This window comes from Euleptes europaea, chromosome 14, assembly GCF_029931775.1.
Source record: "Euleptes europaea isolate rEulEur1 chromosome 14, rEulEur1.hap1, whole genome shotgun sequence".
In the NCBI taxonomy this organism is placed as follows: Eukaryota; Metazoa; Chordata; class Lepidosauria; order Squamata; family Sphaerodactylidae; genus Euleptes; species Euleptes europaea.
Genome location: NC_079325.1, coordinates 52,903,628 through 52,917,243, shown reverse-complemented (window position 1 = coordinate 52,917,243; position 13,616 = coordinate 52,903,628). Strand labels below are relative to the sequence as shown.

At 43.2% G+C, this 13,616-nt stretch overlaps 1 protein-coding gene across 12 annotated transcripts in view; it reads left to right on the top strand.

Annotated features, from left to right (window-relative positions):
• The window catches only part of DNM1 (dynamin 1), a 183,926-nt gene that overhangs the window by 76,151 nt on the left and 94,159 nt on the right, over positions 1-13,616 (top strand). For 9 of the 12 annotated variants that reach the window (XR_008933777.1, XR_008933776.1, XR_008933775.1 and 6 more), the window contains exons 10-11: positions 272-410; positions 13,309-13,395. Coding sequence is in view for 7 of the 12 variants with exons in the window: in XM_056860772.1 (XP_056716750.1) it covers positions 272-410; positions 13,309-13,395 (226 nt within the window). In the remaining 5 variants the exon portion in view is untranslated. Of the gene's footprint in view, positions 1-271; positions 411-6,798; positions 6,938-13,308; positions 13,396-13,616 lie in introns of all 12 variants that reach the window. The other 3 variants (XM_056860773.1, XM_056860771.1, XM_056860777.1) reach the window with 1 other exon arrangement.

Genomic DNA, 13,616 nt, shown 5'->3' with positions numbered 1-13,616 from the left:
GCAGAGTGTCCAAAAGCTGTTATAACATTTCAGTCTGTATCAGAAAGCAAAGGTTGTAGACCTTAGAGTGCTCTGGTTGATGAAGGATTCCTCTCCCCCACCCCCCGAGTTTTTTAAGTTCCACCCAGCACCGCCAAGCTGGTTATCTACGGTGTGAGCAGCTGCTCTGAAATTTTATATGTAATGCTATGACATTCTCCTTGCCCCATCCCAACCCCTCCATCTCCCTCCCGCTTTGTCTTATCCCACCACCCTCGTCCTGGGTGTTTAGAACCGGTCTGTTCACGCCCGACATGGCCTTTGAGACCATTGTGAAAAAGCAGGTGAAGAAGATTAAAGAGCCTTGCGTGAAATGTGTGGACATGGTCATTTCGGAGTTAATCAATACCGTTAGACAGTGCACCAAGAAGGTAACCTGGGAGTCAGCATGGAGCTCCAACACGCTCATGTCCACCTGCCCGCTGGCTGAAGCACAGCATATGTGATCTGGGCGATGACCCTGCCTGCCAGTGACACGTTGTTGTTTTTCTAACCACCCTCCTTAACAGCATGACTAGACCTGAGTGAAACCAACTGGGAGCTTCTTAGCCAATCAGAAAAGGATGGGAAAGCTTAAGGGGTGTCGTCAGCAGCTGCAGCAGCAGTGTCCTCCCAATTATTTGGCTGGGAAGTGTGTGCATTTGTACTGATGTGGGCAAGCCCACTGCAAGCTGCACTGTGAGGAACAACTGTGCTCTGCCGGTTCTCAAAAGGATCATTGGCATTTTTAAAAACAAAATTAAAAAAGATTACAAGTCCCTCTCTTCTCTAGCACCATTTAACTTGATTCCCACATTAGTTTCAATTCGGAGCTTCCTTAGACCTTCAGCAGTTCAAAATGGGATATGAATAAGTTATAAACTATTTGGGTGAAGACAAATGCAGCATAGCATGGCAGATGCATATTTAGAGTGATTGCAGCACGTCCTTTACTCAGGTTCCGAACCTGGTTTCACAATGTATATTACATACATGCTTAGCAGCAATTTGAATGCTGCAAGAACAAGATGCTCCCCATGTCAAGGAGGTGTGTCAGCGCATAGTCTTGCCCCAACCCTTGTGAATCTAATTTCCTCCTTTTTTAAAAAATGCAAATAACTCTTAATCAAATCCTAATAACTGCTGTGTTGTACCTCAAGGGTCTGTTGACCATATAATCAGCTTTATTTATAATATTGTTCATTCATTATCGTAAAAATAATTCAAATGCTTTTTATGATTGTCCCAAAAGTGCTCAAATCTATAAGGAAAGTGAGTTGGTGATGTTCTGGGTGCTAGCCAATAGATGTCCACCGCAGCCAGCTTTTCCCTGGTTCATACTGGACCATTATAAAAACCTGTTGTTTGTGTTTTTCCCCACAACTCACTGCAGGACATAAACATCTTTTTGGAAGGTGTTGACAGTGCTGTTAAATCATCTCCACTGCTCTTGAAATGCTATATTGGTCTTCCCCATGAATGGGTGTGTGTTTATGTCTCTTAGGGAACTATAAATGCAGACACGTGGATTGGTTCTAAAACCTCTGCAGCTTGGCATAATTTCTGATTGGCTCGGTTTGTGTCCTGCCCTGAAAGAGCAGCAAGTAGCTGAAGAGAACTTTTTAAAAAGTCTCTCCTCTCTTGATTGTTTTGCCACTCTTTCCCGATCTCTTGAAATGGGTTGTCCTGGAGGTTTCTACCTTTCATTCTCTTAGATTGTGATGGGCTCTCATGGGAAGGACACAGAGTTGCCTTCCTCCCAGGCCACTTCCCCCTCCCAGGCCACTTCCCAAATTCTTGCACTTTAATTTTCTAAAGCTGAAAAATGTGGGGGCAAAAAAGGTAGGAGAGACACCATTGTTTCTCTTCGCTACAGTTTGCTGCTTTAGGTAGGCCACCAGGTACTGCCCCCCCCCAAAAAAAAGGCATTTGATTCTCTTGAGTGTGGGCACTTGGAATCCTCGGCATGTTGGACCAGCTGGCCAATTGGGAGCAGGTAACTGTGCAGGGTGAAAGGTGGAGTATCCTAGAATGTTCTTTGTGGTGAACTGAGGCCACAAAGGCTGGCGGTCACGTTGGCAAGAGGCCATGAAGACGGGCTTTATATATCACAGCCCCGATTAGGGGTGAACAAAGTGGGTACACCCCCTCAGAGGTTCCTCAGGGTTCTAGAATGCTGGGAAGAGCTTTCTTTTTTTCTACCTTGCTGCCCTCCTTTTGAGGGGTGTGGGTCTGTGGCTGTGGGGAGCACCCAGAAATGTGCCATATGGGTCCTGAGGCTGCCAAGTATACAGCATCATCCGAATAACTGGATCGGAAGGGCCAACTTTTCACGTCCCCCTCCCACCACCGCTCTGTATTAATTTTCCCATTAGCCGGTAACCATTCTCTTTGTTTCTACAAATCTCCTTTCTGTGTGTACCTTTATTTATTAACTTGCTGATTCCCCCTTCATGCACCCTTCATTTTCTTTCTCTCCCCCCACCCTCTCCCTACACTCAAGTAGTTAAGCTGTTCCTGTAGTGAAATCGCCTTTAAAGTTGACATGAAGGATGGTTGGTTTCCTTCGCCCCAGCTGATACAAGAGCATGTCCAAGTGTCAGTGGTGTATATGAGCTGGGAGTTGATTGTTTGTGTTCTTCTAAGGGGCTGGATGGAGGATAATGTGAATGGAAAATATAGAAAATAAACACAAATGGAGGATAGAGTTTGGGGAAACAGAGCAGAGGCAGCCAGTCTGGAGTCAGATGTGACACCTGAAAGCCGTCCTGGCCCAAGGATTTTTGGCATCTTTTGCCACAGGAATGCTGCCCTACTCGGGCTGTCCTTTCTGGGGCTATGGTTTGCCATTGTGTGTCCTCCCCCCCAATCCTAAACCCAGTGATGAGGGAAGGCCCCCGGTGCACGTGTGGTACAGTGGTGTCTGGGGCTGCCACTACCTGCATGCCATGCCACCGATACTTCTGGATTTGGCAGTGGAGGAAGGCCCCAGCTGCCCGCCGTTCAGACACATGCTGTGCTCAGGGCTGCCATGGGCACAGGGTTCCCACAGGCATAGACTAGTACCCTAGGCAATTGCCTAGGTATACCTAGTGGGCAGGCCAACCCTCCTAAATGAGAGGACATGAGGGAGAATTGGGGAAGATAGAAAACCAGTTCTAAGAAAAAACGAGTTTCTGATTAAGTGTATGATACCTGTATATCATTGGCAGAGGATTAAATTAAGGGTGACTTCATACACATGTATTCATTTATGCCTGCAGGGTCTCCTAGTGACTTGGACTGCAGACTAAACATCACAGCCAGCACTTCCATATTGTTTCACATCATCTGAAACAATGCGTTTAAGTGTAGCCAGTTCACACATTCAGCCAGAAGTCATTAAAAATGTTGAGTAATGGTGTACATGCATGACCCCAAAGGGTGACTAGCGTGGTAGCCGCAGGGTGACTAGCTTTCTCAGGAGTTAACCAAATGTACTATAGGTGATGCCAGCAATTTACCATAAGTTTACCCCAATGGCCGTTTCCGGTGAGGAAACAATGAAGGGTATCTGTAAATTTCCCCCAACAGGGCACATAGTCACTCCCAAGGCTGTTTAATGTTAGGAAAACAGCACGGGGGAGTCTGAACATCACTTTCCTGTGCACCTTGGTCCCAATCCAAGTTGGGCCCCTGAAAACCTGAAAATTAAGTTTAAAAGACCCTGTGAGCTCCAAACACAGAACTCCCGAGTACATATTTGCTTTGGCTCCCAGGTTAGTTCCTTTTGAAGAAAAGGTCTTTTGAGTAGTTGCCTTGAAAAGGCAGAGCAGACACAGATGGAGGCCAGGATGCTTCTGTAGTGCTGGAGGTAACCCTTACACGGCAGAAGGTTTTAAGAAATCTCTGTCAGATTCTACCAAAGGCATCCTAAACTTTATTAAATTAAAAAAAACTTCTGTAGCAGGGACAACCAAAATAATTAGTGCCAACTAAAATAATTAATTTGTTAATTAACTAATAATTAATACACCGAGGGGGAAATGGAGTCTACTAAAGTTGTGACAGTCTGAGACACTCTTTAGCACATTCAGCTGGCACATAATGACCAATACCAATTAGAATGATTCTTTGAATTTGTCTCACATGATTTCCATTTTGACCAAAGCTTTGCCTGTTCTACTTCATCTCCCATCTCTGGTATCTCCATGTCATGGTTATTTTCTGAGTCTCTTTGCTTTCATCTATGTCCAAGACTCCTTCACTGACACATCTACCCAGCCCAGCTCTCTGCAGAAAGTTAGAATCTCTAAATACACACGTGGACATGTACACACATTAGCACATCTTTGTAGCCACATAGTAAGAAATTCTTTACACAGATAGCCACACAGATTGCCTCACTAGCTGGAATCTAATATTAGGGACCCCTAACTCTCTGTAAGATTTGTAGGGTTTTAAAAAAAATCATACAAAGGAACAATTTTGTCACTTAAAATATAGAAGAAAATAATGTAAATAAAAAGACATTCCTTATAATTGAGATGCAGTGTAGGTATTAACACATTTGCTGGGTCATGTTTCATAATAGGCGTGGCATAGTTTTTAGGTGCATTTATATTAGAATGGCAAATTATGATAAGGGCTGGGGGTTATAAGGTTTTCAAGTATGACATCTTTTACAGACAGTCCTATATTCTCTATCTGAGAACATGGAAGAAGATCAATATAGTCTGCCAGAGTCTGTATAAACAAGTTTGCTTTTTAGAGTGGACTCTGGTTGGAACTTTTTTTTTTTTTTTGCATAGAGTGCTAGATTGGTTATGTTCTAAATCATTTTTGAAAGGTAGTTCTATCTGATCTGTAAGCATTGTCTAAAGGTAGTTTGGGTCTAAGGGCCAAGCTAGACATGATGGGAAAGCACTTTGATTAGGATTTCCTACACTTTAAAAAATCTGTGATTAGGATTTTCTGCCACTTTTTTTATCTGTAATGAGGATTTCCTGCATTTCTATAAACTTAACTCATGGGACTTTGAAGACTGAGGAAGTGGTACTTGAGAGGAAGTATTTAACCCTTTCCTCCATTCTCCAGATCTAAATCTCCCCTTCCCCTAAAGCTGCTAGCTTTTAGGTCCACAATGTTTCCCCACCCCCCACCCCCTATGGAACTAATTGCAGAGTTGGGATGGTGGTGGTTGAGATTTATAACACCATTAGTTAACAGCTCCAGTGAAATGAGTTTGCCTGGCTTTTTAGCAAGATCCTTCTTTCCCAGTTATATAAATATGTCCCGTTGAGTGAAAAATACAAGCTTTCTAGTGCCTTACCTTGGCATATAAATCACCTGGGGTGAATGATACCAGGAAGACAAATCCATAAATGTTATGTTAGGGAAGCAGGCACAAACTAAAGCAGTGAAGATTTGTGAGAAGGGTCCTTCGTCAAAAATATGAGGTAGCTTTCCTGTAAGTCTTTAGGGATGCTGAACAAGAGACATGGGGCAAGTTATTAGACAGGTTGTGGTTTGCCCTCTGATTCCAAACATTGCATAGATTGTATGACCTTTAGATAATAGCAGCCATACTTTGATCTGTGGAACTGCTGTGGAAGCATACCGGCCACGTCTTGCTCATACAGACGTACATACATTCTTTCCCCCAGAATCAAGCTTGGGGAAAGCTCTTCTATGCATAAACCACCATGCGCTGCACCGATCGCCTGGAAGCTTGTGACATCATGAGCCCCTTCGCCCGGTGCAGTTTTTGAACGATGTAAGAACTGTGTGTGTGTTTGTTTTAAGTGAGGTGCCAAGCAATCATGAAATCAGATATAGTTACATGTGCCATCTTGATCACATAATAAAAGGTGGAAAACCCACCAGAGGTGTGGCAGATGGTGCAAGCCAGAGGAAACAATCACCATTCTATTAATTCATAGATAGGTATAAAAACATTGCAGAAGTGAACCTTGGCTCACTCCAAGGGAGAAAAACACCCAATGAGTGCTATTTGAAAGGCACATCTGTTGTCTTATACCAAGGTACACTGTTAATCAGTACTGTCTACTCTCACGGGCAGTAGGTCATGAGGTGGTAGGAAATGGTTCTGTCCCTGTCTAACATCCTTTTTCTGTAGATGCCAGGGATTGAATCTGGAAACTATTGCTTGACTACTTAGCTGCTTCTCCCCTTAATAGCATCACAGGTGAGGTGAGCATAGCCCTGTGCCACATACTGATTCAAACCATGGTCCATTTGGGTTACTATTATTTATTATTTATTGGGGAGGGGCTGTGGCTCAGTTTTAACGCAGGTGACTTTTAGAAGTTAGCACTGGACTTAACCACTAGGAAGGAGAGGAGATCACAATAATGACTGGGAATCCAAGCAAGGGGCTAAAGGCTTTGCCTTTCAGCATGAATTGTGAGAAGTTGAACAGAAACAGAGAGGAAGGGAGAGGCAGGGATCTCTGGGCATACCCATCCATCTATTTTGTTGATCACATCCTTGCCTGTAGTTTTGCGTCTGCATTCTTTTTTCATCCTGTAGAGTTCACCTGATGCTTGGCAGCACTTGGGGACCTTTAGTGATGCTCACCTGGGTTAGATTTTCCTGTGGAGTGAACCAAAAATCTCACTTCTCATTTTTGCCTTGTGTTTTTCTCTTCTCTCCCTTTCACTTTCTTTCTCTGTTTCTCTCCCTCTTCTGTCTGACCTTGTTCTCTTCTCCACCTCTGTCTGCTTCATGCTTCTTTCTTCCTCGTTGCTTCTCTTCTTCCCTGCTCCTTTTGCCGCGCAGAACGGGTCTCTTCACACCTGACCTCGCTTTTGAAGCCATAGTGAAAAAGCAGGTGCAGAAACTGAAGGAGCCGTGTCTGAAGTGTGTGGATATGGTAGTGAGTGAGCTCACATCCACCATCAGAAAGTGTAGCGACAAGGTAAAGAAAACCAATATCCCTAAAGGGAAGGAATTCTAACAAATGCCACGTTGATCACACACCCATATGTGGCCTTGCCTCACATGCTCAAATCCGTGGAGTAATCATGAACCAAGGGAGCACAGTTAATATCAAGTATTAGAATCTGGACCATGATTTATTAATAAGAGTACAATGATTAGAAGATTCCAGTGGACAAGTGGCTTCAGAGAGGGGTTGTATTTTGGACAAGTGGTGTCAAGGTCTTTAAAACAGTAGGTTTTTACTAGTGCTAGTTAGCAGTGCCCTGACCTGGATGGCCCAGGCTAGCCTGATCTCTTCAGATCTCAGAAGCTAAGCAGGGTCAGCCCTGGTTAGTATTTAGATGGGAGACCACCAAGGAATACCAGGGTTGCTGTGCAGAGGAAGGCACTGGCAAACCACCTCTGTTAGTCTCTTGCCATGAAACCCCCCCCCCAAAAAAAGGGGTCGCCATAAGTCGGCTGCGACTTGACGGCACTTTAGACACACAGTTAGCAGTAGAGCATAGTCTGTAGCCACCATGACCATGATTCTTGCTTCCGTATCTCAGGGTGGCATGCCATCTGCCCATGAGAAATAGACCACAGGAGGGTACAGTCTCACTGTTTGTATCTGTTTTATCGCAGGAGCAATGACTGCTCCTTGCCAGCCTGTGCCACACTACTGATACAAGATAAAAAAGTAGTCCCAATCCAATTAAATGTGAACATGATTCAGTTCCATTTTCATGGATGTAAGGGAGAAGGATCCACAAGCAAGCCATTCCCTATGAAGCAGCCATTTGCAGGAAGCCACAAGTCACATTCGTGGGTACTCAGCAGCCTGATCCCAGACATTATGCCTTCCGTGACTTTTCCTCCAATATTAGCCCCATGGAAGCTGATGGTAAAGATACACTCAACAACTTCCTAGCTGCCTTAAGTAACAGTTCCATTCTCTTTGTAGATGTGGTACCCTTTTCATGGGAAGGGGGAGAAGCCCTAAATGGAGAGGGATGCTCTTATAATGTAGGGTTATGTCTATTTAAAACAACAACAGCAACCAGGCACTGTTCTGCCATCAGTCACTTAGAGAGGGGCTGACAGACTGAAATATTTGTTGCTTAGAATTCAAAAGTCAGCTGGATAAAGAGTGATTACCTGCTGGCAATCCCCAATCCCTTTATTTCAAAATAAAATTCTATTGCAAGCACCCATATTTCTAACTGTCCCTGACTTGCATGTGGAAAACTTCTTTTATTTGCTTCTTATCCTCTGGATACAGATTTTTTTAAAGACATTGAAGCAAGCTAGGAAAGGATGATTCTGGATCCTTTCCAAATGGCAATGATAGGGAAACAGAATCCTCATTATATGGATGCAGCCACACTATCACATCCACAACCAGCTTTTTTCTGGGACCTATGGAACTCCATCAGGGGGCACCACACACCTCTTTAAGGAGGTAGTCTTGCCAATTAGTTCATGTGTATTCATTTATTAAATCCAGGTAAAATTCCTATAGTTTTACCTTACCCACTGAAGTTGGAAGGGTTAATATCACTCAAGGATTCTCTCCTATATTCCAATACCATATTTGGATATCCTCACATTTTTGTCCTGAGATGGGGAAAAGGAGAGGTGGGAAGGAAAATGTAGAATAGATACAAGAGCATCCCCCCTCCAATCTATCTTCTAGCCAATGCAGGCATTATAATGTGAGAAATGCATGAAGTAGTTTAGGTGTCATTTGAGAACTCAAGAGACAAAGAAAGCTTCGTTTGAGAGATGAGAGCTGCTGTACGATCAAGGCTCACTTTACTGATTTCTGCACCTTTGGGGAAAACCCACAACTTCCCTTCCTTTAATACCAGAGCTCTTGCCCCGTGGATTCCTTTCTCTCACTCTCTCTGCAGACCTCCTTTCTCTGTGCTGAGTAAGGCAATGCAAACTGACCCTTCTCTGTGCTGTGGTTTGTTTGCTTGCATTGAAGTCCGGTTTGCCTCTTGCTCTCCCTTTCTCATTAGAACATTAGGGAAAGCAGCCCTTGGCCAGGGAAGGTAGCAACTGTATGGCCACATTCAAAATCCCATAACTGGGAATCCCCATCCTAGGCTGTCTGGGATTACATGGGGAGGGAGGTCTTCGAAAGAAGCTCATGCTGGTGTTTCGGTAGGTGGCAGCCTTCCCTCTGAATCAGCACGATGTGCCGTGGTGATATTAGAAACTTATGCTGGCTTTTTTTTTTTGGCACCAACCCAAGCCTTCCTGCTCAGTGAACTCCAATGGAGCTTTAAAGGAAAGTGTGCTTCCCTAGACCGACATGTGAATGCTTTTTGTGCACTTATTGCCTAAAGTGAATTTTCTTTCCTGAATATTCTGTCTCACTCTACAGTGACTTCATTTCAGTCACAGTCAAAGACAGCCATGGAGACAACCACTTCCTGGTCCATCCCTTAAAAGAGCATTACTAATAGTTATTAACTGTACAGGAAATGAAACCATCTGCTTTGGGAGAGACTTGGTGTGGGTGTGGATGTATCTGTGTATATAACTAAGCCACAGGAAGAGATTAGCAACTGAAGAGAACTAAAGTTGGTGAGGACAGAGTTTAGTTAGAAATTCTTCTCCTTCAGGAACAGAAAGCCTGTTTCTGATTTTCATTTCACCCCCTTAGGAGTGACTGCCAGGACTCTGTACAGTCCCCAAACGCTGCTGTAGTTCCATCACCTCAGCTAGATCTGCCTTTACATTAAACTGGCTTTGTTCCTGTATCTATATCAGCAGCCTGGCAATTCATGGAAATCAAACTAATGAAGCTTTTTTTGGTATGGAGATAAAATAATAGGAAAAGCTTCCCCTGCTTAAATTGCTAGTCTGCTCCTAAAGTTGTAGGAATTCTCCCAGAGGAAAAGGTAGCAAAATCTCCATCAACGATTACTAGTTCCAAGTCAGGCTACAAACATCCATCTCAACAGATCATATTCACATTTAATCTGGAAAGAAATATAAATCTGACACAACAAGGCCAACTCAGGTGTGGATATCACCATGTTTGTATACCTGCAGCAGCTATTTTTTAAACATATGTTATCATGCATAATGTGATAAAGGAAATGTAGCAGTCAGGACTGAAGTATGGCAGAGAAAGGTGATGATGGGGGGAGAGGATGGAGGAGAAGCTGGTTGGAATGAAATCTGGCAGGCTTTGATGTTGACCACAAATTGTGGGTGCTGCATTGTGGAACCAAGTTCTGCAATTAAGAACATCCACTACAGCAGTCAAATTTTGGAGTTAAAGACATGTGGTAAGCATCCAGGGGAGGGAAATTAGGTTGTAGCATTTGCTAGCCCATTTGCTAGCCCATTTCACATTTGCTAGCCCATTTCCAAACTAGCCACTAGACAGGTTCGCCTGCTCTCCTGTACAGAACCATGGCATTTCTGGGTGCTGCTTGTGCTACTGCCTTCCCTACCCTGGCCTTTTGCATCCTGACATGTGATCCCTTGTGGATGTGACCTTTCGTATCAGTGATTCGCTCTCTGCCCAGCTCTGCTTTCCCTGCGCATGTCCAAGTATGAAGCTCCTGCATGAATTCTGTTGAACGTGACTGTGACAATTTTCTTTCCCCCTCCCCTCCCTTTTGTGTGTAAATTTTGCCAAATGATCAAGGTTTGAATAAACTGAGAACATTTCACAGCTCGGAGTATTTTGTTTTGTGTCACTACGTTGGTTATAATTTTGTTTTTGTTCTCTCAACAAAAGAAGCTGAGACTTGCTTAAAGATTTTCCAATCTCCTGTTTCTTTAACATGAGCCCTTTTTACTACCACCAGCAAGAAATATGGGAATGCTGCTGTTTCTCTCTGCCTAAAGCAGGGGTGAACAAATCAGTTATGTGGCCCTGAATTGACCTTGATTGGAATGAAGCAGGCTATATTGTAAAAAATATGACATCATCAGGCTGCGCCCATCCCATTATCAGGGCTTCCCCCATGAGATAAATTCTATAGATAAATTTTAAGTTGCAAGCTCATACTCCTTTAATTTACCTTGGGGTTATGAAAGGAAAGGAGAGGAAGCTAAGTCCTTCAACTTTCACTCAATTTCAGTTATAGAAATCTGGCTCCTTGCTTGGTTTTTAGCATTTTAAAGGAAGAAATGTTTCTTGTGTCTGCATCTCTTGGCAGGTGCCTGAGCATTGTGGTGCTGTTTTACTGGCACCCAGCTACTCTGACACTGCTGAGTTGGCCCCTGCTCAGAGCTGTATCCAGTCAGGGACATGAGTCCAGTAATACCTGCTGAGTCGCCAAATTTGGGAGGGGGATTCATGCTGCACCCCATGTGTTCTTGGTTTGCAGGAGGCCCCCAAGCTGCATGCTATACACCTCTGGTCTTAAGTAGAAGGCTGTTAAAAGATTTTTTAAAATTCAGACATCCCAATCTTGGTAATTTAGAGACCAGGATCGGTTGTTCTCCTTCAGAAGGGTTTCAATGACATTCAATGGCTAATACATGCCAATAGGGGTTTCACACTGGAAGATTCCCTTATATACCTCCAACATAATCAGCATTTGACAAGTGGTCTGATCCTTCACTGTTTTTCTTTAAGGCAAGGGATCTCTATCAGATCTACTGCTGCACTGCCCGATCCAGCGATAGCTCTCCAGATTATTCACAACCGGATTCAGCTACTTGTAAATTTCTTCCATAGAGTACGGTACTTCCATATGTGTGCAAGGAAACAAAGCCTACCGGAATCATAGGAATGCTGATTGCTTAACAATGTAACCAAAAACCTTCCCCAAGAGGCTGACTTATATTTTTTACCTTTGCAGAATATAATAAAATAGTAGTAAATAAATCCCAGATGCTTCAATAGGGATCAGCAAAAGTCTCCTGCATTGTGCAGCTTGGAGTGATTTCTACAATCTGCTTGGAGCAAATACATTGGAGCTATTTCTGCAATCTACTATTGCCTCACATTTTCTCTAACAGTAGGCCACCCTAGAATACACCTAGCTATCAATGCCACTCTGGTTTTAGCTGTGGGGTTACTGTTGTCAACATAAAACAAAAGTAATAGTTTGAATTTCATCTGGCAATGTCATTTCAGCCAAAACTGACATCACCAAGTATCACTCCAGTAATGCTATTTATTTACATTTACCAATATTTATATATTTATATTCCTCTCCTCCCCCACAAAAAATTCAAAACCCATTTACAGTCTTAAAATTTTCCTTGGGTTGAATACATGACAAAATATGATGACTATTAATCCCAATTAGAGTTTGTAAACACAATCCATAAACATATCCCATAACAATAGTATAAATGTATCCCTTTGTAAAACAACAAGGGATGTTGAAACACTTCCTGAAATAAAAACATCTTTACTTGAGAGAAAGGTTGCTATATAAAGAGACTAGCAGCAGAGTCCTTTTCTGGGAGCACAGACTTTGGTGGGAGTAAGACCTTTTGATAGATGAGCAGAATTCTGAATAGATCTGCTTAAGATTGCAATGTCAAATGTCTCTATCCCCAAACTATTTCTCTTGATTATGACACAACTTGGATACCATTTTCTTCCTCAGAGATTTCCCCAGCATTTAACATGAGTTCACTAGGGTTCATTTTGGAACATTCTCATACCAAAGAGCACGGTCATGTCCACCCCATGACTATTACTCATTGTTGAGTGCTCTTCAAAATCTGTAATTTATTTTATCTGAAATAGCTAGTCCTGTACCAATGTAAAATCCAAGAACCCTAGTTTTTTCACCAAAAGATATACTTGGAAAAATGTAATTCTCTACAGTGTGTTGTAAACTGAACAAAACGTCTCTGCAGCTGCTGTGGTGTGAAACGGTGGGCTATACACAAAACATGGCCTGAAGTCATACTAATAGTGAGTTTCTCCAAAGAACCTATAATTTGGTCTGTGCTCTGGGCTGACAGCTGGCCATAGAAAATAGGATTTCAAGTATCCTTTAAAAATATCAATTTGGATATTGAGGGAGGATTTTTCTTTTTGTTCTTTCCTGAGAAAACAAGCAGACTGACAGAAAACAAGCAGACATGGGCTGCTGCTGCTGTGGGAAACCTTTTTCCCCTCAAGGTTTCCTCTGGGGTCAAAGCAGACTGAGATGTTTGTTTCAGTAGGGAAGAGAGAATCTTATAGCTTGGCTGGACTTTGGAAAATCTCTCTGCAATTCCAACTTTCCTATAATCCCTCTCTTCATCTGCCCCCTCCAAACCTACCAGGCCCTCTGATGCGGCTTGGGGGCTGGCGGTGTTATATTCCTGCCCTCCTTCCATCCCCTGTTTCCCCATATGCACATGTTTTTCCCCCCTTCTCTTTCTGTGCAGCTCAGTCAGTACCCCCACCTGCGGGAGGAAATGGAGAGAATCGTTACAACCCACATTCGTGAACGAGAGGGCAGGACCAAGGACCAGGTATGCTCAAGAGGTTTCATGTTTATATATTCCTGGGGCGGGGGGAAGGTATTCAGCATCGCATGCATACTGAAGAACACAGAGGCACATGCAGCCTTTAAAGTAATTGTAACCATGACTTACCTTCTCAAGGGCAGTGTGTTGCAGGCAACAGATTCAGATCTATTAATACAGCATATGCCAGTAAAACACACGTATCGTTTATACAAAGATAAAAAATT